Source organism: Eublepharis macularius, chromosome 5 (assembly GCF_028583425.1).
Source record: "Eublepharis macularius isolate TG4126 chromosome 5, MPM_Emac_v1.0, whole genome shotgun sequence".
NCBI lineage: Eukaryota > Metazoa > Chordata > Lepidosauria > Squamata > Eublepharidae > Eublepharis > Eublepharis macularius.
Genome location: NC_072794.1, coordinates 18,579,640 through 18,603,690, shown reverse-complemented (window position 1 = coordinate 18,603,690; position 24,051 = coordinate 18,579,640). Strand labels below are relative to the sequence as shown.

Below are 24,051 nucleotides of genomic sequence, written 5' to 3'. Positions count from 1 at the left end.
TGTTCCCCTTTACCAATCCCCAGTGTTTGCTAAAAAGACAAGCAAAGCGGTCGTGAAAGTGTCTTTATTCAGGAAAAAAAACATGGTGCACTCAATTCAAGCGAACATTAGAAGTGCTGGAGCACAAGTCAACGAGGGTGGTGCTGGATAACAAGCAACCGCCCCCCAACCAACCCCCGTGGACCGTGACCGGCACAACTGGCCGCCACCCCTCCCCGGCCGGATCTCTCGAAAGGCCGGCGTCTCCCACCGCCCAAGCTCCCACCCTTATGCGTCCGAAATCCGCCCCACAGCCGACACCGGTTAGAAACAAAAAGTAACCCCCCCAACATTGGGAAAACACATTAATAGGAATGCCCGATCAGACGATTAGACCCCGGTGCAGAGGGGCCTCATACACCCTACAGCCGGTAGCGTCGTGGTGGGCAGCGCTGCCTTTTTGCAAACAGGTAGCCCCTAGGAAGGGGTTCGGGGTCGGCCCGGACACGGAACCTCTTTGGGCGTGGAGCGGGCGGCTCCGGCGGCCGGTTCTCATCTGCGGCGGGATCCGCCGTGGGAGCGTGGTCGGGAGCGTCGGCTGTGGGGGCCTCACCGTCTGCGGAGTCCCTGGGGCCGGCAGTGCTTGATGGTGGGGCAGCGGGGGCCTCAACCGCGGAGACCATCCTCTCCAGGAGGCGCACCATGTCGCGCATGCAGCTTTCTGCCGTGGCTGCTTGGCGCTCTGCCGCTTCAACCGCCCGGCTAAACAGTTCTTTTTGCTCGCCTCGGTCAGCAGCCTCACTCTGCCGCGCCTCCTTCTCCACTGCGCAGGAGTCGGTCAGCTCCGACGATATTTTCTCCACCGCACGCCGAGTCGCCTCCATGCACACGATCGCCTCGTTGCGCGGGCGCTCCCGGCGCCGAAGTCGGAGGTTCGACATTCGCTCCGCCGGAGACAGACGGCGTGTCCCGGCGGCCGTGGTGTCGGCTGGGTAGCGTGTGAAGAACGAGGGAGACGGTGTTAGATGGGGGCCTCCCTCCCGCAGGCACCCCGCATTCCCGACCGCACAACTGCCCACGGGACATTACTCACCGACGGTCTCTGCCGCGGAGTGGTCGCCGGCCGCTGCTGCCACAGATCGTTCTGGGAGGCAATCGCCGGCGGGCTCCTCGAAGGTGTCCTCGGTGTCCTCCGTTCCAACGCCGGCCACATTGTCGGTATCCCCCTCCGGTTCCCCCTCAGTGGCTCTGGCCGAACGTCGACGCCGGTCAACGACGGTTGGGGGGACGCCAGTGCCCATCACCCGTGGCACCACCAGATCCTGCTCCAGCCGCAGGAACCGGTTCAGTTCCTCAAAGAAGGGCCAAACCCTCCGCCCGTGTCCCGAACGACTGTTCCCGTCCACACACTCCTTGTAGCCCCTTCTCAGAGTCTTCGCCCGCTCACGACACTGCTCCCAGTCCCTGGGGAAACCCCTGGCCGCCATCTCGTTCGCGATCCACTGGAACTGGCTCACATTCCTGTAGCTTGCGGAAAGCCTGCTCTGCACAGCGTCGTCCCCCCAAATCTGGATGAGGGCTCTCGTTTCCTCGTCAGACCAGGGGGCGGCCTTTGCCTTCTTGCCTCGGGCCGCCGGGACCACCGAGAGTCCGGCACCGGTGCAGGACGTGGGGCTGGTGCTGAGGGTGATCAAGAGAGGCAGACTGCTTGCGGGTTCGGGAGGCGCGGTGGAGTCCATGTTGCGGTTGGCCGTTCTGGGTGTCCTTTGCTGGGCTCGGGAGCAACAAACGATCGTCAACGGCTGTCTTCGCGGTCAGTTTCGGGCTGCCTTTACAGTAAGTTGGAGGGGGGCGCGACGCTGACGTGGCCGGCAGGGGACCAATCGCCTGTCGACTCGCTGCAAGAGACGGCTGCTCGAGAGCGTCTGGGCGTCACACTCGCGCGGCATTGGACAGTGTCGGCCACGTCACGAGGGGGCGGGGGGGCGGACGTCTAAGGAGAAGGGGCCGTTGTGGGGCGGGAACCGTTGCGGTCGCCGTCACGCCATGGCGCCCGCTCACGGGAAGAGGAGCAGCAGGGGCCAGCCGCCGAGAGAAACACTCCGTGCCTTTGCGGTCGCGCTCTCCTTGTTCGCGCGGTCGGTCATCCGCTCTACGGCTGCCACAGCTGACACTGTGGCCCTGCTCGGGAGGCGGCTGGGAGAGGAAGTTAACGGCCGCCGCGCGCGACAAAGAAGAAGACTGCGGCAGTTGGTGGCAACACTTGCGTCCGTGGAGGAGATGGCGCAGTGCTTCATTGTTGCTTTCCCGCCGAGGAAGGCATGGGTGCTTCCCCGGGCATGCCCTCACTGGTGGCCGTGGTGGGAGCGCTACGAGTTCAGTGACGGGCAGTGGCTGCAGCAGTTCAGAATGCGACGTGCCACGTTCGAGTACATTGTTGGGGAGCTTCGCGAAGATCTCGTCCGCGAGACGACCCACATGCGCGACCCAGTCCCTCCCGAGGAGATGATCGCCATCACCATCTGGAAGCTTGCCACGGGAACCACAAACTCCGCGACACTGCCCGCATTTGGCCGTGGCGTCTCTACCGTCTGCGGGATATTCGACGAGGTCTGCGAGCTCATCGCTGCAAAGCTGACCGAGAAGTGGATCTGCATCGATTACCTCGAGGACATTATCTCCGGGTTCGAGGAGAGGGGATTCCCCAATGCCTGGGGCGCCGTGGACGGGACACACATCGAGATCCGTTCTCCGCCTTTCTCTGGGGACAAGTACATCAACCGCAAGGGATACTGCTCCATGATTCTCCAGGCGGTGGTGGACAGCGATGCACGATTCCTGGACATTTTTGTGGGCTTCCCGGGAAGGGCGCACGACGCGCGTGTGCTCCGTAACTCGCCCCTTTTCAAGAGACTCGAGGATGGCGCCCGTCGCCCGAAGCGGCCGGTCACTCTGGAGGGGGTCACATTCGACCCGGTAATCATCGGGGACCCCGCCTATCCTCTTCGGCCCTGGCTCATGAAGCCCTATCCGGCGCCATCAACGCGCGCCCAGGAGCGCTTTAACTACAGACTGAGCCGGGCGCGCATGAGTGTGGAACGCTCGTTCGGAATTCTGAAAAATCGCTGGCTTTATTTACAGCGGCCCCTACTTGTCAGCGAGCGCCTCATGGTCGCGGTAATCACCACCTGCTGCATCCTTCACAACATTTGCCTCTCGCGCGGGGACATCGTTTACGGGCCGTTCCCGCGCGAGCCGCTGATGGAGCCCGCGGATGAGCGGCCGCAGATTCCCTGGTCCGAGGCCGCTCTTACCGCGCGGGCAGTATCGATTCGTGCCGCCATAAGTGCGCACTTCCAGCATGGCCGATAATCCAATAAAGCTGTGACCGGTACAGCCGGTTTCAGACTGTGTGTCTCTATCCAGGGCGGGGGGGTGGGATGGTGGTGAGGCGGGCGGAGGGACAGCATCTGTGTGTTTGGGCGAGCACGGGGGAGGGGGGCCGCGTCGAAGGTGGTGGTGGGCGGGGGGCGGGCGGGCGGAGGAACAGCATCTGTGTGTTTGGGCGAGCACGGGGGAGGGTGGCCGGGTCGAAGGACTGCTCTTTGGTGCCGTTCGGTGCCGTTTTAGGCAGAGGACCCCATGGGCACGAGGATAGAACGACGGTTTTGTGCTCATGGGGATCCTCGCTCGATCCTGGGCGACCCATCACGTTCGCGGTTTTTTTGTTTATTGCCGGGGAGGGGCCTCTAGAGGCTTGGCTGGTGCTTGGACCGCCCGCCTGACCGGAGTTAGGGCAACCCTCTACATGCTCTGACTTTTATTTTTCAAGAGATCGTGCTGTTGCAGCCTGGCGGTTGCTCTGGCCTGGGGGCGGGAACCGCTTCGAGTTGGGGCTCACACGGCATACCCCGGGTTTGGTTTGCTGTGTGTTCCCTATCCCCAGGTCCCATTCCGACCGGTGCATACAAATGGAAAGAGGCACACAAAAAAAAAAACCATCATGGAAGACTTCACCCCAAAATGTGTCTCAACCTATAATGATGTTTAAAATCGTCTCTTGCTAAGCAAAGTCCAGCTCCTGGGTAGCCGTTCTTAAAATTACCCCACCCCAAAATTGCTTCTAGTCTGGCTTTCACTAGATTCCAACAATTTCCTGAAACTTTATATACCATTGATAAATATCTAGCAGTCACTCTTTATAACACCTAATGAGTTCATTGCGCTGTTTGGTCACCTGAATTAAACATGACCCCCTCATAGGGTTGCGGCAAACTGTTGTGTGTGTGTGTGTGTGTGTGTGTGTGTGTGTGCGCGTGCATGTGACATTTTGGTTTAATAAAACAACTATAAAGAATTGGCTCAACTGCATGAGGAAATCATATTTTCTTTGGGCAGAATCTCCCACATTTGGTGACATGGAAAACCAGCAGACTCCTCACTAAAGGCAAATCTGGAAGCTGCTTGCAGGGAGAGTTTTCACAGGAAGGGCCCGGGGGGAGCCTTGACTGTGCTCTGGGCCGGGAGCGGGAGCACACGCCTGGGATATTTTCCGGGGAATAATACAGAGGGGACCCTGGTTGGCAGGCCTGGGAGCAGGGACACAGAGCTGGGATTACTGGGGGTGGCACATACAGCCTACTGGGCTTCGCTTTGTGTGCGCCTTTCAGGATGCCTGGTGCTCTGCTAATGTCCTTTACCAAGAGATCGGGAGGGTTGCGTGAGGGCCCTCCCTTATTCAGAGCCAAATTCGAAGGCCAGGCTATTGGATCTTTAGTCTAATCCGGCCTGGTCCGGGCATTGCCGCACAAAATTTAACCACAAAGGAGTGCAATGGTGAGAGTCCCGGTTCCACGTGGAATCGGGGCCCTCCACCACCCTGCCAGCCACAGTGTGGCAGCAGGGCCATGTGGGATTTCGGCGGCGCCCATGGAGATGTGGCGACTACGCCGCCAGCACACCACGCAGCGATCGTGACGTTTCAGTCATGGTGGGCGCCAAGGCAAACCGCAATCCAGCCTCTCCGCAGCCTTGCGAAAGCCCAGGTGTGCTTGCAGCGGGGAAAGAATGTGCTGACTGTGCCTGCTCCTGCCCGGCGCCCGCCCAACCATTGCAGCTACTCTGCTCCCATGCTCTCTGCTCTCAATTTACATACGAATAAGCGGGTTGGCCAGCCAGTCATCCAGGCTCCGCTCCACCCACAGGACTTCCCCACCCAGGCCTACTCATGGTGATGGCTTGCCCATTGTCTGCGCCCTTCCTTTTGTCACTGTTTTGTCGGGCCCCCGCGGGGGCCCTAAGTGTTGTATCGTCTCAGCAGAAGCTGAGTTCATGGGTGGGCATATGACCGCAAGCATTTTTCGAGCTCGCGAGAAACCCTGCTCCACGTGGAAACGGGGCTCTCACCAAACCGCCACATTGCGCGGCGGTCGAACTTGGCTCTGAATAAAGAAGTCGCCCTCATATTCCCGGTTTTATCGCCCACAGGCTCCATCCCAGCCCTCTTGCGGTCAGGTCACGGGTGCTCGACGCTGCGTGGCGGATGCCAAGTTTCAGCATCGGGCGAAGACGAGGGGATGGTGCTTGGTCGGTTATGGGCTGAAAAGCCTTACTTTTCGGGGCGCACACCGGTTAAATACCGGCAGTACCGGGCGGATAGGCGTGCACAATAGGAAAAATCTGCATATTCCTTCCCAGCCTGCCGTTTCTCGGGGCAGGGGGAGGACTTTCCCCACCACTGTTCCAACGGAGCAGGTTTCGTTCGGGGGATCAAATGGGCGCGCGGCAAGAGGGATGGCTTTGAGTCCATTGTGATCCCCGTTCGATCCTTGCCTGGCCCGCGTTGCCTACTTCTTTTTTTCTGGGGCCCAAGTTGCTGTGCAGGCAGTGTGATTTGCACATGTTTCCGCGACAGGCATGCCCTGGCCGCGCCCCGGGGACCTCTCTTTTGTCCTTCAGATCACTCCTGCGAGAAAACACTAGCCTCTCATTGAATTTGAACGACTGGCCAGCCGCGGCCTCTGTTCTCCAAATCTTCCTTGTGTCCTGTCCTGCTTCTCCCTCCCTGCCCCCCCCCCCCCCGATCTCAACATGGAGGACACAGGCCACTTCGGGGAGACTTGGCGAAGGACTCCCCAAACCCCCCTGCCGTTTCTGTTCTCCTGACTTTGTGTTTGAGGCACAATTATAGGACTTGCAGGAGAGATTTGCCTTGTGCCAAGAGTGGCGGAGGGTTTCCGGTGAGGCCTGCCGCGGGGCTCCACCATGAATAAGCGACCTGGCACCTGGTTCCAACAGAGCAGGTTTCGTTTGTGGGATTCAATGGGCGCGCGGCAGGCCCCGTGGGGGCAGGTTTTGCATGTTCTCCTCTCAGGGCCCCAAGTTGGTTTGCGGGCCGTTTCATTTGCACATGTTTGCGCGACAGGCATGTATTCGACGCGCCCCAAGCGCCACTCCTTTGTCCTTCATATTTCCCTTTTGTGCGATGCAAGGGTGAAGTCATCCGATGTTAAGATGCGCTCTGCCTCCCCCCCCCTGAATTCCCTCCCCGAAGGTCGCAGCCGAAATATGCATGCTATCAGAGGGGGCTGCCGCACAGGAGTCCCGTAGAGCAACAAGCAGGAAGGCCTGCTTAGTGCCCTGGGACTCCTTGTTCGAGCCCCGCATCGCCGCCCGCCCGGCCCGCCTCCCTTTTTCGCGTCTGCTGAGACCGACGGGTGGGAACCGCGCTGGCGGCCGCCGGTGTCCCCATGAATTTTTCACCGACCGGGGGGGGGCGCGACCTGCGAGATCACTCCTGCGAGAAAACACTAGCCTCTCATTGAATTTGTACGACTGGCCAGCCGCGGCCTCTGTTCTCCAAATCTTCCTTGTGTCCTGTCCTGCTTCTCCCTCCCTGCCCCCCCCCGATCTCAACATGGAGGACACAGGCCACTTCGGGGAGACTTGGCTAAGGAGTCCCCAAACCCCCCTGCCCCCCCTCATGTGTCAATATTGAGCCAGAAAAGGGTTTGCTCCAGGCCTCCCCTGCCTGTGGAGACACGGCAGGGCCGTGCATGGCTCTTCCCAGCCATGGCCCAGCGGAGAAAGGAGCAGCCCTGCCAGATCTGTGTTCCTTCCCCCCCCCCCGCCCAAATCCAGGGTGCTGGTTCCAGGCCCTTTGGCCAGATCACCCCCCAGGTGTGCCCTGGACCTCATGTGTCAATATTGAGCCAGAAAGGGGTTTGCTCCAGGCCTCCCCTGCCTGGGGAGACACGGCAGGGCCTTGCATGGCTCTTCCCAGCCATGGGCCGGAGGAGAAAGGAGCAACCCTGCCAGATCTGTGTTCCTTCCCACCCCCCGCCCAAATCCAGGGTGCTGGTTCCAGGCCCTTTGGCCAGATTTGCACGTTTCCGCGACAGGCATGCCCTGGCCGCGCCCTGGGGACCTCTCTTTTGTCCTTCAGATCACTCCTGCGAGAAAACACTAGCCTCTCATTGAATTTGTACGACTGGCCAGCCGCGGCCTCTGTTCTCCAAATCTTCCTTGTGTCCTGTCCTGCTTCTCCCTCCCTGCCCCCCCCCGATCTCAACATGGAGGACACAGGCCACTTCGGGGAGACTTGGCTAAGGAGTCCCCAAACCCCCCTGCCCCCCCTCATGTGTCAATATTGAGCCAGAAAAGGGTTTGCTCCAGGCCTCCCCTGCCTGTGGAGACACGGCAGGGCCGTGCATGGCTCTTCCCAGCCATGGCCCAGCGGAGAAAGGAGCAGCCCTGCCAGATCTGTGTTCCTTCCCCCCCCCCCCCGCCCAAATCCAGGGTGCTGGTTCCAGGCCCTTTGGCCAGATCACCCCCCAGGTGTGCCCTGGACCTCATGTGTCAATATTGAGCCAGAAAGGGGTTTGCTCCAGGCCTCCCCTGCCTGTGGAGACACGGCAGGGCCGTGCATGGCTCTTCCCAGCCATGGCCCAGCGGAGAAAGGAGCAGCCCTGCCAGATCTGTGTTCCTTCCCCCCCCCCGCCCAAATCCAGGGTGCTGGTTCCAGGCCCTTTGGCCAGATCACCCCCCAGGTGTGCCCTGGACCTCATGTGTCAATATTGAGCCAGAAAGGGGTTTGCTCCAGGCCTCCCCTGCCTGGGGAGACACGGCAGGGCCTTGCATGGCTCTTCCCAGCCATGGGCCGGAGGAGAAAGGAGCAACCCTGCCAGATCTGTGTTCCTTCCCACCCCCCGCCCAAATCCAGGGTGCTGGTTCCAGGCCCTTTGGCCAGATTTGCACATGTTTCCGCGACAGGCATGCCCTGGCCGCGCCCTGGGGACCTCTCTTTTGTCCTTCAGATCACTCCTGCGAGAAAACACTAGCCTCTCATTGAATTTGTACGACTGGCCAGCCGCGGCCTCTGTTCTCCAAATCTTCCTTGTGTCCTGTCCTGCTTCTCCCTCCCTGCCCCCCCCCCCGATCTCAACATGGAGGACACAGGCCACTTCGGGGAGACTTGGCTAAGGAGTCCCCAAACCCCCCTGCCCCCCCTCATGTGTCAATATTGAGCCAGAAAAGGGTTTGCTCCAGGCCTCCCCTGCCTGTGGAGACACGGCAGGGCCGTGCATGGCTCTTCCCAGCCATGGCCCAGCGGAGAAAGGAGCAGCCCTGCCAGATCTGTGTTCCTTCCCCCCCCCCCGCCCAAATCCAGGGTGCTGGTTCCAGGCCCTTTGGCCAGATCACCCCCCAGGTGTGCCCTGGACCTCATGTGTCAATATTGAGCCAGAAAACGTTATACCTCAGCCTCCCTTCCCCCCAAATCCAAGTTGTGTGTGTGTTCCAGCCCCCCGGCAAGAGCACCCTCCAGGCTTCCCCAGCACCTTCTGTTTAAAGACTATCCCAGAAAATGGGTTCCCAAAACATGCAGACCTGCTCAAAGCGCAACCCGTTTCCGGATCCAGGACATGTGTATTCAGTGTGCGGAGCCTGTTAAGTTTAAACAAAGCTTTATTTTGCCGACAGACAGGGCTCACCATGGCAGGCGGGAACCCCAGGCCCCCTGTGTCCATTCACTCAACTGTCCATCGAGCCAGACGGCCCCCCCCTTCGACGGCCAAGCACCTGGGCAAAGCTCGGGACACGCGAGAATGCCCTCACTCTTTTTGGCGAGGGTGGACGCGGGGTCGAAGTCCCAGGCTCTTCGCGGAGTTGCTCGGGTGCGTGCGGTCTTCCACGCTGAGTTGCCGTGAGAAAGGCGGCAGGAGACATCCCACCATCCAGCAGGTCAATCTCCTCCTCCTCCTCCTCCTCTTCCTTCCCCGCAGTGGGGCCTGCTGGCGGGAAACCAATTGGAATGCAATAAGCAGTCTTTGCCCCGACCAACCATACTACTGAGCATTGTGGAAACACCGACCAAAGCCCCCATCTAGGCGCCCTCTGTCGACCCAACAGTGACCTCGCAGCGCCCAGTGGGCCGCCATTAGCCACTTACTCCAAAACTGGTCCCGGCGTGCCTGGATTCTCTCATGGGCCAACCCCACAGCCTCCATCCGTCGCTCGGTGTCACTGGCTGAAAGACAGGCGGTGTAACGATTAAGGAATTTCAATCGATTGGTGATGCCCATCCCCAAACCTGCAAGCCGTGTGTCCCTTCTCCCTGGCAATCGCCACCCCCAGCCTTCCCCAGCACCTCTTCTGTCATATTGGGGGATGACCGGGCCCGCTTCTCTACTGACCGTAAAATTGTCTGGACACGCTTCTCGCCCGACCTATGCCGAGTGCAAAAGTGGAACTTGCCCGGGCATGCTGCCGGCCAAGCCCATGCTCCGCTTTAGCCAGCTAGGCCTAGAGAGGAGAAAGGAGCAAGCCTGCAAGCTATGTGGACCCTCCCCAACCATGAGTGCTATGTGCGTCCCATCTCCCTGACAGTTCCCCGCTCCAGGCTGCACCAGGACACACAGCGTGCATATCCGCTGGACTCTTGTTGGTCATATTGGGACGTGTCCGCGCACGCTGCTGGCCCAGCCCATGCTCCCCTTTAGCCAGCTAGGCCTCAAAGGAGAAGGGAGCAAGCCCGCAAGCTGTGCGGCCCCTCCCCAAACATGCGAGCCGTGTGTCCCTTCTCCCTGGCAAGAGCCACCAGTAGCCTTCGCCAGCACCTTTTGTTGACCTATCCCCAGCACCCAGAGTATAGAAGTGGAACTTGCCCGGGCACGCTGCGAGGCCGCAGGCCAATGTCCCCCTTTGGCCAGCTAGGCCTCAGTGGAGAACAGAGCAAGCCTTCCAGCTGTGCGTACCATCCTCAAACATGAGCGCTGTGTTTCCCAGCTCTCTGGCAGCTCGGCCTGCGCCTGGCGCCACACAATCGGCTGTACAGTCGGTTTGTTGATGTAATATTGCCTCTGACAAGCAGAGCTGCAACCTTTTGTTTATGTTCACTTCTGTATCACCATCAATTGCTGACCATAATCATTATAACCATTAGATATCATTTTAATATTTCACAGTTTATTCAATCCTGTTAAGAGCAAGCACAAAAAAATCAGCTCTTTAAAAGTTCTCCTTTTGGAGGTTGGGTGTATAAAAAACATATAAAACCTGCATTGGTACTGCTGCATAGTCCTTTACCTAACCTCTTTCCAAAGTGCAGAATCTTGTGATCTCAATCACATTCTTCAGATGGTAGATGCTAAAATAGCATGCCACACTCCAGAACTTCCTATATAGCAAAATGCACACAAAAGGTTGAACACTGGAAGCTCTCTATCTTGCTTCAGGAGGTAGAACCATGCAGGCAATGTACTGTGCACTGAGCCCGGCTTCTACTGAAATCAATAGAAATGCTTTTCTAGGTTGTGGGACACTTGGGTGCAGACAGGATTTCTAGAACTCAGAGGAGAACCTAACTTTGGAGTGCTGACCAGCCAAATACCAGCTGGTAGAGCTGTGACTGACCCAAGGCCATGCAGCTGGCTTCAAGTGGAGGGGTGGGGATTCAAACCTGGTTCTCCAGATTAGAATCCCGTGGCTCCTAACCGCGCTGTGCGGCCGTAGGCCAATGTCCCCCTTTGGCCAGCTAGGCGTCAGAGGAGAACAGAGCCGGCTTGCAAGCCGCTAGGCTAGGCCTCAGAGGAGAATAGAGCAATAGAGCTTGGGCCGCCCAACAGAGAATATAGTTTGGGCTGCCCAAGCTCCTGGAGTTCAAAGGTGGAACATTCCTGGGCCCGCTGCAGAACACTGCACCCATCGAGGAACAGCTTCCGGGGGCCGCCGCCCACTCGTTTCTTGACAAGACTTACTTCGTGGTCGCTCGCCCAGAAACTCCTTCTCCACCATGTCGACCTCGATGTCCTCCACAACAGCGGTCAAGTTCCTGCGGACCGTGTGGGCGAGATCGACACGGTCAGGGAACAGCGACTCCAGGCGGAACGGCACCATGGTCTCCTCCGCCGCCTCCCGCTCGTGCTCCGTCAGCCCCTTTTCCTCCATGGCCGCGGCCGCCTGCTCCGCCCACTCCTCACGCCAGTTGCTTGGCACCCACTCCGCCATGCTTTGCGACGATGGCGGAGGCACGTCTGGTCGGCAGGGGAAGCCTCACGAGTTTGCGGGGGTTTGCGCGGGCAAACCAACTGCACAGCCAATTGCGTTGCACCACGCGGAGGCCGAAAGCTGGTTGGTCGTAGCCGAAAAAGCGGGAATCGGAGACACCGACCGGGTCAATGCGGCAGGTCAAGAGCTGATCAAGCCCCCCCTAATTCCTGGGGCCTCTGAACGGAAAACCAGACGCAGCCGTGATGGGGTCCACCCGGAGGCACCAGGGGCAGTGCGCCCCTGGATTTTTGGCAAGAAAATTTTTTTTGACAGACATGTCTTAGACCTCGCCCGTGCACTCCCCCCAAGCCCTGGGCGGGCCCTGGGATTTCGGACAGTCCCGTGTGTGTTTCTCACAAACATGTTCCCCCCTCCCCAAGTGAAGACATGTCTGTGTTTGCCTGTGTTTGTCAAAGGCATGCCCTCCCCCAGTGGACAAGCACCAACCAACGGACAGGGCCCCCCGCCCCGCTTCGAAGCCCTCAGGCAGCCGGGCAAGATCCCGGAGTGCGGGGGGGAGCCAGGGGGGCCATCTCTGACACGAAGCCAAACAGTCATCCAATCTTTTGAGGCCCGCGTTGGAGGCCCCCGGACCAGTCCATTGCGCGTCACCTGCTCGCTCGCAAGCTGCAGGCAATAGCGCCATCTAGCAGTCATTGAGAGGTCCACAGCCCCCGGGATGGTAAAAATAGCCGCTCTGTTCTGGGAACTCGCTGGTCGTCAGGAGGGGCACGTGCAGACGCGGACACACAATCACAGGTCTGGTGCGGGCAGGACACGCGCCGAAATTCTGAAACAGCCACGGGCGGGCCGAAACAGACGGGAGCGCGGACACGTGCGCAACCACGTGTAGTTCTTAACGTGTGTTTTGGCTCTAGGTGAGAGAACAAGGCAGGCAGTCTGGAAGGAAAAGAAGAGAGGTGAGAGAGACAAAGAGCAGACACAGTGATGGAGACCGGTTGGGTCAGGGACTAGAGGTAGCATTTTTGGGAGCTCAAAAATGTTTTAACAACATGCAGCTGGAAGTACGAGAGCATGTATTTGCTTTATCTATAGATATACAGTTAGTGCAGAAATGGAGTCACACTGCTGCTTGGCAACACACGCTGGATCAGATTCCCAGGCAGGAAATGGTGCCTCCCCTCACTTCAAGACAGCTCCCCAGGTCCAGCCAGGTCCAGGGAGAAACTCCCAGTTCGTGTGAAATGCAAACTGCCCCGTTGGTTTCAAACTGTCTCTGTCCCTGCCATTGTCTGCCAAAACTTGGATGGGTTTTGCATTCCCAACAAGACTGGAGAGAGATTCCCAGATATCGAGGAACGTTGACACTATTTTGTTAAACTCCAGAGTGTCCACTGAGCGAGTGACTCTTTCTGCAAGTTTCTAGCAATAGGCCCATTCAGAGATGCCAAGAAGAGGAGGGCCCAATTGGTTGTGTGTGTCCCTGCGATGGAGATTGCGTGCATGGCTTGGCTGCATTCAGAGACAACAGAGGGGCTTCAAATTTGGCCATATTGTGGTTGCCAGAGGGCCCCCTCCTACCGTTTTTCCTAGTGGCCGGTGGGTTCACCTGATTACTTTTGGGCCAGATGCTTAAACACTTCGGGCCTAGCAGCTAGCCAGCATGCTCACCGTGTTTAGTGAACTGGCAGCATGCCTTCAGAAGCAGGATGGCAGCAGCCAAAGTTGAAGAGATTGTCCAGTTGTGTTACTTTGCGGTTCTAGCTCTTAACAACATGGTGGGGAGGTTGCCTTACCCTTATGCACAGGCTTTGGGAGATGTAGGGGAACACCATTACAGAGGCAATCTTCCCCCAGCACAGGGTCTCTGAAACTTCCGGGGAGGATACAGAGTCCCGTCCTCCCCCAGTCTAGAATGTACTGTCCAGCTCTCATATTCTGGCTCAGCTTTGTACATCTCCCCCCTGCAAGAGGTCAAAGCCTTCTCAGTATACAGAGAACGATTTGAGATTGGTTCAGAAGTCTAGCTGGCCGAACATTATTCACTGGCCAGACAGGCAGCGTTCCCGCTAATGTGAGCACGTGAGCAATCGCTCACAGATTCTGACTCCTCCGCTCACAGCTTCTCAGATGTAGCTCACAGATACTAACCCTCAGGTGGCCCCACCCTCCCACTCAGCCAGCATCTGCAGGTGGGCACTATAGGGATGGAGCAGGGATGGAGCCTCATCCCACTTCTCTCCTCCCTTCCTGGCTGTGGCTGGTTTGTCCCCCAGGGTGGTGCCAGAGAGCGCCTCCAGCCACTGCTGGCTCTCTAGCTGGGGAACAGAGCAGAGCTGAGTGATCGGGTCTGGCCTGACCCATGCAGCCTGAAATCTCTAGGATCCCCTCAGCCCCAGACAGTGGAGGAGAGGAGGTAGCGCTTCAACTGCCACCATGGTGAAGGTGTCATTTAACTTGGCCTTGGTGCAGAAAGAGGGTGAAGAAGTAAGCACTGACTCACAAAAGCTCATCTTGAAATAAACGTGCTAGTCTTTAAGGTGCCATTGCGTGTCTGCTTTATTTTGCAGCAACAGCCTAATACAACTACCCCTTTGTAATCAGCATGGACATATACATTTTTATACAGAAGTATACTCTGATTTTTGTGGCCCTTTCACCTAATGACTTTTATTGTTAAATTGTTTTGGTTGTAATCAAAACAATTTGATTGTAATTTTTTTTTAAAGGAAGTGCACTCAAAACTTTAATGAAAGTTGTTGTTTTGGCTCACAAAGTAGATTTTTAGCTCACAACACTGCAAAGCTTAGAGGGAACATTGCAGACAGGTGCTTCTGTGGAAAGGTAGGCAGGCTACAGCTGTCCCATTCTGTTTGCTTATCCCCAGCATTGGGCGAACAAAGAGGTACTGCTTCCAAATTTGGAGAACCCATTTCTATGACATGCCTTTGATAGATCTCTCCTCTACCATGGATTTCTCAAGTCCCTCCTTAAAGCCATCAAAGCCAACCACCCCACATCATGGCAGTGTGTTGCATCCTTCCTCTTAAGAGCTGTGGGCCTCTGTTCCTTTTTTTTACCCATTGGAAGGGCATTTAACAAATTTGGAAATCTAAAATAGTTACCTCTCCTGTTATTAATATAAGACTTCAGACTTACAAAATTATTCAACGATGGTATTTTACCCCACAGAAATTGGCTAAAATTTATTCAAATAGATCCCCCCTTTGTTGGAAGCGTTGTGGTGAACAAGGGTCTTATGCACATTGCTGGTGGAAATGTAATTACGTTGCAGAATTTTGGCAATTGGTTTTTCACCAAATTTTTTTAATCACATCTTACTCAATTCCCTTTAAACCAGAACTAATTTTCTTGAATATCTGGGGGAACTATCCTATACCACAAATAAGGAAAGATTTGATATTAATATTGTTGTCAGCAGCTAAAACTGCGATTGCGTCACGATGGAAGTCGCATTTCCCCCCAAATCTTACTACGTGGTATATGAAGGTATGGGACCATTTGATCATGGAGAAGTTAACAGACAGGATGCAGTTACGAATGAATCCAGCCAAATCTTCAGATTTTTATGAGAAGTGGTTTCCTTTCCTAGATTTCCTCTCTAAGGAAAATCTACTCATTACAAGGCTGCCGTATTATGAGATCGTTAATCCGGAAATTTAATTCTGCGAATGAAACATAGCATTATATCGGTAGTAATTGTATCAATCTAGTTATAGTGTTGTATTGGAAATTTTATCACTACCACTACTGTTTAGTTATATAATCTTTGTTATGATAACATTGTACTGAAAAGTGGTCATTTCTTTATTTGTAATATTTTTTTCTTTAATAAAAAATATTAAAAAAAAAAAGGAAGGGCATTTCACCAAGTATAGAGTTTCCTGGTCATTTGCTTCAACATGATATGCTTTGAACACCTGAATTTTTTCAGTGCAGTCTCACTCAAAGGATAGTTATTGGGATAAGTGCATTTCAGAACTCCCCCTGAATCTGCCACAGCCCTCTGCATCTTTTTGGCCGTGACAACCTACATGGCATTTATTACCAGTGGCTGCTTCTGACTGCAGGACTCCTTTTGGGGAAGATGGGTGACCGTGGGACCCCCCTCGTCAACGTGTGCCAGTGTCTGAATGAGGCAGTGATGAAGATCGTCTCCATGGCTGTCTGGTAAGTCCAGCCCTCTCCTGCTCTGGCAACTGGGCTGAATCCACACTTCCTTCTGCTTTTCATACGCAATAATTGCGCTGGATTCTATCCTGTAATGTCCTAGTTTGTGTTCGCATCCCCTCTTTTACTGTGCCAGCATCGTGCTATATTCTGTTCACATCCCTGGGAGAATCCCGCGATATGGGGCGGGTTTAGATCCGCCGTCGCCAATGACGACATCACGTAGCCTTTTAAAAAAAATTTAATGCTAGATTTTCACTATATCGATTTTCTGCTCGATTGCAATGGTGGGGCCACATCCCCATTGATGCCTGTGATTGATTAATGTTACCACTCAACTATAATGATAGGATAGCGATTTTTCGCTATACCAATAATTTTAATATTTTTTTTAAAAAAACACACACAAAGAGTTAACCTTTGCAGGCACAGTCCGCTTATCAGAAATTACCTAGGCTCTCCTTCGGCAGTGAAACATTGTTTACTGTAACAAAATGGCACCCCCCCCTTGATGCCTCCACGAACTTTTTATGCCACTTCCCAAACCAGTTGTGGGTGATCTTCATGAATGGGATTGCGCAATAACACTAGGAATGCCCCCACCCTTTTAAAAAAAATAAACAGGACAGGGGTGCAGGCATGCCTCAGACAGAGTTGGGACCCTAAGAATTGCTTGGCAAAGAGGGACGGTGTTCCGGAAAGGCAAGAAACAAGGAAGTGGGGGTGGTTAAGAGGGGGTGGTTTCTTTGGGAACTGCTTCTATTTGTTCACATCCATGGTGAGAACTGCGCAAGAGAAGCATTTGAAAGCGTGACAACCTCGTCTGAGGTGCAGCGCAACAGATATGATAGAATGGCGGGATTGAGGTAAGAGTATGTAAACAGCCCTCTGAGAAGCGCATAAATAGCGGGGGAAATAGCGGCAAACTTGAGCCGTGTGGATTCGGCCCTGGTGGCTGCTGCTGGATTGTTAGGTGACCTGATACTGTCAGATTTAAGACCCCAGTACAAACTTCTCCAGAAGTTCAAAAATTCTGGAGGATGAGCATTTCTGAGTTGTTCCTCTTACAGCAACTTTTCAGGGAACAAGGGGTCTGGCAACCCTTCTAGCGCTGCTAGAGAGGGAGGGGAAGGATTGCAAGATGGAAGCCTTGGCCCCATTCAGCAGCCAATCAGAGAAGGCTACGTGTGAACCTACAAAGCTGCTTTTGATTGAGCCACAATCTTGGTCCATCTGTCCCTGTATTGTCTGCTCTGACAGTTAGAGAGAGGTCTTTCCTTGCCATGTTCCTTGGGTTCCTTTTAAAGGGATGGCACCACTGAGCGACTGTTTTCTTCTTCCCCATGGTGCTGAGTAAGACCATAACTCTACTTGGCAGAGCCTTCTTTCTTGCTCCAAGCCATCCAATGACCAAAAAGAATTAGACAGATGAGACCTTGGTTAGCCTGGTCCCTTTGACATCTAGCTTCACAATGACAAGGGATGGGGGGGGGGGTGGCGGCTCAAAGTCTCCACTGGTGGGAGCCTCCTAGCGGCTCTTCCATGCCCAGCATCTCCTATTTGATGGCCTTCTCCCATCTCCTCCTCTCCAGATTTCACCTTAACTCTGTCCACCAGTTGTTTTTAGGCCAGAACCCCAGAATCAGTCCGTTTCCTCTCTCATCTTTCTGTCCCAAACACTATGGGACAGGCTCTCTAAGAGTCTCTCTACACGAGACGTCTTACGCAAGGACGCTCGAGTGTAGGGAGATGCAATGTTAGCCAGGAAGCATAGTTTAAAAAGGCAGAGCCAAAGGCTATTCACCTCTCTACAGGAAGGTAGTTTAAAAAGAATCGAGGTGTATCAGCACGGCTGATATTATTGGACCTGTTTAATATCTATACGTGCCCCCTTGCCCAGCTGGTGCAAAGCTTTGGACTTGGGTGTCACCAATATGCGGATGACACCTAGTTGTATCTGTTGATGGACGGACAGCCTGGCTTGGCCCTAGATGTCCTAGAGTATGCTTTTGAAGCCGTGACTGGATGGCTGAAGCAAAGTCAGCTGAAATTAAATCCTACGAAGACGGAGGTCCTGCACTTGAGTCGCAGGTGTGTAGGTTCGAGACTCTGGCTCCCGGCCCTCAATGGGGTGTTACTTATGCCAGTTCTGAAGGTCAGGAGTCTGGGGGGTGGTCCTAGATGCCTCCCTGAAAGCGGAGGCTCAGGTTGCAGCGGTTGCCAGGTCCTCCTTTTTTCACCTTCGATATCCTGGCAGCTTGTCCCTTACCTTTCAACCAGCAATTTAACTACAGTGATCCAAGCAACAGTCACCTCTAGGCTGGATTACTGTAATGCACCCTACGCAGGGCTTCTCCTTCGGTCTGATCCAGAGATTGCAGCTGGTTCAAAATGCAGCGGCATGTGTCATCACCGGAGTGTCAACACCGGTATTGCACCATCTGCATTGGCTGTCAGTAGAGTACCGAATGAGATTCAAGGTTTTGGTATTAATCTACAAAGTTCTATGCAGACTGGGTGTAAATTATTATAAATGTTTTTATTTGACGTAATCCACCCTGGGCCTGCTTGTGTGGGGAGGGCGGAATAAAAATTGAAAATAATATATAAATAAATTTTTAAAAAGACAGAGCGGGCAGAGATCGCTCCTCAGAGGGATTATTAATTTCATCTTCACCTCCCTGAAGGCTCTGTCAATTTTACCTCCCCTTTGAGGAAGCGAAGATGAAATTGACAGACTCTCTAAGGAGCGATCTCCACAGGCTCTCTTTTTAAACTACCCTAGTGCAGAGAGGTGAACTCTCTTTTTAAACTACGCTTCCTGGCTAACATTGCGTCTCCCTACACTTGAGAATCTTTGTGTAAGAGATTTTGTGTACAGAGACTCTGCGTTGCAGGCTGCACATCTCCTGCCCTTCTCAGGATCTTGAGCATGAAGGCTGGGTCATCTTGTGCCTTGCAGGTACTTCCCTTTCGGCATTGTCTTTCTGATTGCTGGGAAGATCTTGGAGATGGAGGACCCCATCATGATTGGGAGGAAACTGGGTCTCTATGCCATGACGGTAGTGACTGGGCTGGCTATCCACGGCTTTGTCTTCTTGCCCATATTGTTTGTGGCCATCACCAAGAAAAACCCCTTCCCTTTCATCCGGGGGATGCTGCAAGCCCTGCTGATTGCTCTGGCAACCTCATCCAGGTAAGAAAGGCATGGTGAGCCAGTGTATCACCTGACTGGGGGTAAAACACCACCCTACAAATACTGTCTAAGAATATGCAGTACAGTCTACATGGCACTTGAGAACCCGCATGGTATAGCAGTTAAGAGTGTTAGACCAGAATCTGGGACCGACAGGGTTGGATCCCTACTCTGTCATGGTAGCTCGCTGGGTGACCCTGGGCCCATCATGATCTTTCAGCCTAACCTACCTCACAAGGTTGGTGTTGTGAGGATAACATAGAGGAGGGGAGAATCATGTGATAAACTACTATAGGTCCCACACAAGCGAAAAGCAGGATATACCTAAAAAATAAGCACTTGCTGTGGTTCCAGTCCTAACTTGAGGAAAGGTTTCAGAGAATGGTGCTGGAGGACTGCTGCTTTGCTCCTTGGCTTCTGGCCTATGACATGTCTCAAAGTTCCATCTTGTCCCCCATGCTTTTCAACTTCTATATGGTCATCTGGAGATTTGGGCTGAGCTGCCACCGATATGTGGATGAGACTCAGCTCTGTTTCACACTACCAGCAGACCCCAGGAGGCTCTGGAAACTGTGAGGCAGTCTTGGGGTGGATGAGGGCTAATCCTGACAAGGCAGAGGTGCTACTGGCGGGGGTAGGTCTGACCCAAGAAATGGATTATCTCCTAGCTGGTGGGTGGGCAGTTTGCAAGGTATGCCTTTCACCATCTTCAGCTCTTCCGGGACAGGAAAGATCTTGCCACTGTAGTACATGCTCTTGTAACATTTAGACTACTGCAATGTGCTGTATGTGGGGCTGCCCTTGTAGACTGTCTGGAAGCTACAGAATGCTGTAGCCAGAGTATAGACTGGGTCATAGAGACCATGCCACTCCAGTCTTGTTCTATCTGCACTGGCTCCCAGTTTAGTTCCAAGCCCAAATTCAAGGTGCTTTTATTGTCCAGGCCCAATTCAAGGTGCTTTATAGTCTTATATGGCCTGAGACCCTCATACCTTAAGAACCACCTTCTCCCATATGAACCTATGTGTTGACTCCAGTCATCTTTGGAGGCTTTGGTTTGGGTGCCCCCACCATATGAAGCTTGAAGAGGAGCAAACTGAGAAAGGGTCTTCTTAATTGTGGTACCAAATCTCCCTCCCCAGGGAGATTTGTCTATCCCCCTCTATTGCTGTCTTCCTCCAGTGATGAAGAGTTTCTTTTGTCTGGCATACGCCCAATCAGTGTTACTGCCTTTCCTCCCTAGTCTTTGTGTTGTGTATGTGTTTGTTTATTGAACTTTTATACTATGATAAATGTTTTATGTTTACATTGTTTTAAATTTTTGTTTTAAATTGTTAGTATTTTGATCTTTGCCACCTTGGGGACCCTATTTTTGGTGGAAGAACAGCATACAAATGTTTTAATTAAAAAAACAAAAACAAAACCTGGAACACTAGCTAGTAAAAAAGACCAAATTTCCCGGTGTTGAAATGTGAGATATCTTTCCCAAAAGGAATAGTATGGCAGCAGAGTGGAAGACAAGATATGAACCACGATGGAGCAGGGAAAGTTTTCCCTGCACCCCTTGTGCCCCATTTCCAGGCATAGTAGTGTCAAACTAGATAGTTCCATGTTGGATCCATCAGAGCTCTTCTTTGGGTCTGATGTCTTTAGTTACCCTAATGGATTGCACCTCATTTTATTTAGTGAATCAGTGGCCAGGGAGTAGTTGAAATTAACAGCATTAAAATATTGTGGACCATTCTTATTCTGTGTGCACCATACTTGGCCACTTAAATCTTTGGCCTTGGTATCAGAGCCACACGGCAATGGCACTTAAGACAAGAGCACACCCTGGTGGCCTTCCTTTCTCCAGCATCTTGAAAGCCTCTGCATTAGCCACCTGTTAACAGGAGCAGCTTTCCCCTTACAGCTCCGCCACACTGCCCATCACCTTGAAGTGTCTTCTTGAAAACAACAGGATTGACAGGCGTGTGGCCAGGTTTGTCCTCCCGGTTGGTGCCACCATCAATATGGACGGGACGGCCCTCTATGAGGCGGTGGCCGCCATCTTCATAGCCCAAGTCAACGAATTCGACTTGGACTTGGGACAGATCATAACCATCAGGTGAGTCCATTCCCCTCTCCTTGCCCTGTTCTGTGCACAAGGAAGCAGATAAGAAAGGAGTTTTACTTTTGCAGTGTGTGATGTGTGTGTGTGTGTGTGGACAGGGTGTTCTTAAAATACAACAGGATATTTTGTGGTGAATGAACCTCAAGGGATATTAATGGGAGTGGGGAAAACAGACAAAATTAGGGCAGAACAACCTAAGTACAGGCAATGCTATAACATGTTTTTAAGTTAATTCATTAAGTCATCAATAATATTAAATAAAGTTTTATAAACATAAAAAAATCAGGCCTAAAGCATTTGCCAGTTGTCTCAATGACATTGCTGTTATTGGCCAAAGCAATGAAAGGTGGGAGAAAGTCTTTGTTTGCTCCTGCCCTACCAAACGGCCTTTGGTGACAGTTGGATTTTGACACATTGAAATTTGAAAGATGCTGATAGTTTCGTTAGCTGAAGAACATCCCCTCCCATAGCAATGATGCTCTGTCTTCTCCTCTTCCTGCAGCATCACAGCCACGGCAGCGAGCATTGGGGCGGCCGGGATCCCACAGTCAGGGCTTGTCACGATGGTCATTGTGTTAACATCTGTCGGCCTTCCCACTGAAGACATCACCCTGATCATTGCTGTCGACTGGGCTTTGTGAGTGGATGTGTGTGTTCCTTGCTCATCCATGTGTCCTTCATCATGTGTCTTGACATGCCTTGGACACGACACGTTCCTAAGTACCTAGGGATGCTCAAGTGCAGGATTGTATGTATAGTCCTCAATTCACGTGCAGGCTGTTCTTGCTCAGCGCACGTGAATGCTGATTTCACGGGAGCTCCTTCTGTGTGGCTGCATCTGCAAATGATTCCGGAGGGCAAAGAGCCAATTCTACTCTGTTTTCGCTGTGAGAACATGTACTGTAGGCTCCTTTGAACTGCCAATTTGCATTTCTTTAAGGTGTGAGAAAGTGTCAGGATCTGAATGGGTGTGGGCAAGACTGGGATTCTTTTAGCAGTTGAGGAGCAACTGATATCTAATGTGTGAATGTATTCACACAGAGAAAATTGAAGTGTGACTGCAAGTGAGTGCATGGAAAGTTGGAGTGAGGACATGTGAAATGAGGTTCACTTGAGCCTCCGTAGGTAAGGTATCTTGTGTAGAGGGACCCGAAGACTGGGCATCAAGGATGCTCTTCCCCACTCTGCCCCGGGTTCCTCACTAGGGGCAACCTTTGGAGTATCGCTGTCTTCTTCCCATCTCTCCCGATTGTTAGAGCGAGTGTAAAACAACGCTGCGGAATAAACGCCGAGCTGGTTAGAGAGGCAAAAGCTTTATTTGAGGAAGTTACATACTTGAGGGAAAGAGGGAGAGAGAGATCCTAGCTATCTGACTACATCTTGCAGAGAGAGAGAAGAAGTGTGGCAGGAGAGAGAAGAAGCAGGATATTGCCCTGTTTAGCCCAATAGGAGACAAGACAAGGAAATGACCCCCAGGAAACAAGAGAGGTGCTACTCTCACTGTCCTAACTAAGTGATCCTTGCTGCCCCCTGCATGGTAGGCTCTTCTTACTTCTTGCTGCTGCAGTACACCAGACATTGCAAGTGAGTGCATGGAAAGTTGGAGTGAGGACATGTGAAATGAGGTTCACTTGAGCCTCCGTAGGCAAGATACCTTGTGTAGAGGGTCCCAAAGACTGGGCATGAAGGATGCTCTTCCCCACTCTGCCCCGGGTTCCTCACTAGGGGCAACCTTTGGAGTATCGCTCTCTTCTTCCCATCTCTCCCAATGCAGAGAGCAGGCCAAATCAGTACCTTCTTGCTGGGCTCTTGGATGTGAGGAGCTGAGAGAAAGGATAGCCTGATGGGACCCCTCAGGGACGAGCAGCCCAGATTGGTATTCAACAGCTCTGGGGGATTATAATGAAAAAGGATTGGCAACTTGGTGTCACCTGATTCCCAGAATCAGGAGGACTCTAATTCATGGGGCTCGTATCCAATCCACACTTCTGCCAGAAGCTGCCAGAAAGTGGCTCATAGGGCTACTGGTAAGAAAGTATTTTAATTCTGGATCGGGAAGTCAGGAAGGGCACGATTGTCATTTTAGTTAAATATCTGGGGTACTGTTGCCATTCTGGAAATATTGGAACAATATTCTCAGTATGTAATCAGAACAACAATTGTGCCCTTCCCCATCCCCATCCCCATCCGGAATTAAGAAGGGGGAGGGTGAAAAAGGCCTCTGGGTCTATCAGTTGTGTGTCAATGCCTGGTCACTTCTCAGTTTTAAAGGGCCATTTTTATCTGTGGGAAGACCTGGCTCGGGGCAGCTAAATCTTGTTAGAGTCTAGAGGCGCTCACCCAATGGCTGGCCTGCCTGCCATTCTCCCAATATCAGGGGCTGGAGTGGGGTTTGCCACCACCATTGCTGATGGCAGTGCCCGGTAGGTGCAGAGGTGCCTGAAACATGGCCCTGAGGCTTGCAATGTGAGTTTCAGGACAGTTCCTATTTTCTAGGGGGTAGACCTAGACTCCCGAGTCCAGGTCTTTCCATAGAAAATAATGGTCCTCTAAAATTTTAAGGGACTAGGAGCTCCTTTCCCACTAGCTATTCTTGCCGTCCTGACAGCAGTCTTGAATCTGATGTTATCAGGAGTGACAATGACAGAATTGGAAGTCATGTCAGGAGGACAGCAGCTATGCTGGAGAGAGCAGAGTCTTGACTCAAAACACAAAATATCAGGCATGTTATTGGGTCGGCAGCATCCAGCAGCATACCCCTGCTCCTGATTAAAGCCTGACATCCCTTCCCAGAGGTTAGCAGGTGGTCCATGAGCTTATCTCCTAATGCCTAGATACCAGTGTCCTAATTAATTTGGTCTAGGTCACCCAAGTAAAAAAAAATCCTTTAGAAAGGAGGAGAAAATTCCAGAGGATGATCCCCAGGTGTGTTGACCAAGAGCAGCTTTGGCCAGTTAGAAGGGAGATGTGAAAGTTCTTCTTTGGACATTGTGGAGGAGTACAGAAATTTCGCAGAGTATCTCCAGTGGCTTCTGACTGGTTCTCTTTGTCCTCTATGTCCCAG

The 24,051-nt window shown here is 53.2% G+C and overlaps 2 protein-coding genes across 2 annotated transcripts in view; both read left to right on the top strand.

The window, feature by feature from the left end:
* Positions 1-24,051, top strand: part of KANK3 (KN motif and ankyrin repeat domains 3) — a 240,435-nt gene that overhangs the window by 167,766 nt on the left and 48,618 nt on the right. The gene's annotated exons all lie outside the window — the stretch shown is intronic.
* Positions 1-24,051, top strand: part of LOC129329806 (excitatory amino acid transporter 5-like) — a 50,953-nt gene that overhangs the window by 26,558 nt on the left and 344 nt on the right. The window contains exons 6-9 of the mRNA XM_054979458.1: positions 15,579-15,678; positions 18,641-18,874; positions 20,787-20,981; positions 21,490-21,624. Coding sequence (XP_054835433.1) covers positions 15,579-15,678; positions 18,641-18,874; positions 20,787-20,981; positions 21,490-21,624 — 664 coding nt within the window. The remainder of the gene's footprint in view (positions 1-15,578; positions 15,679-18,640; positions 18,875-20,786; positions 20,982-21,489; positions 21,625-24,051) is intronic.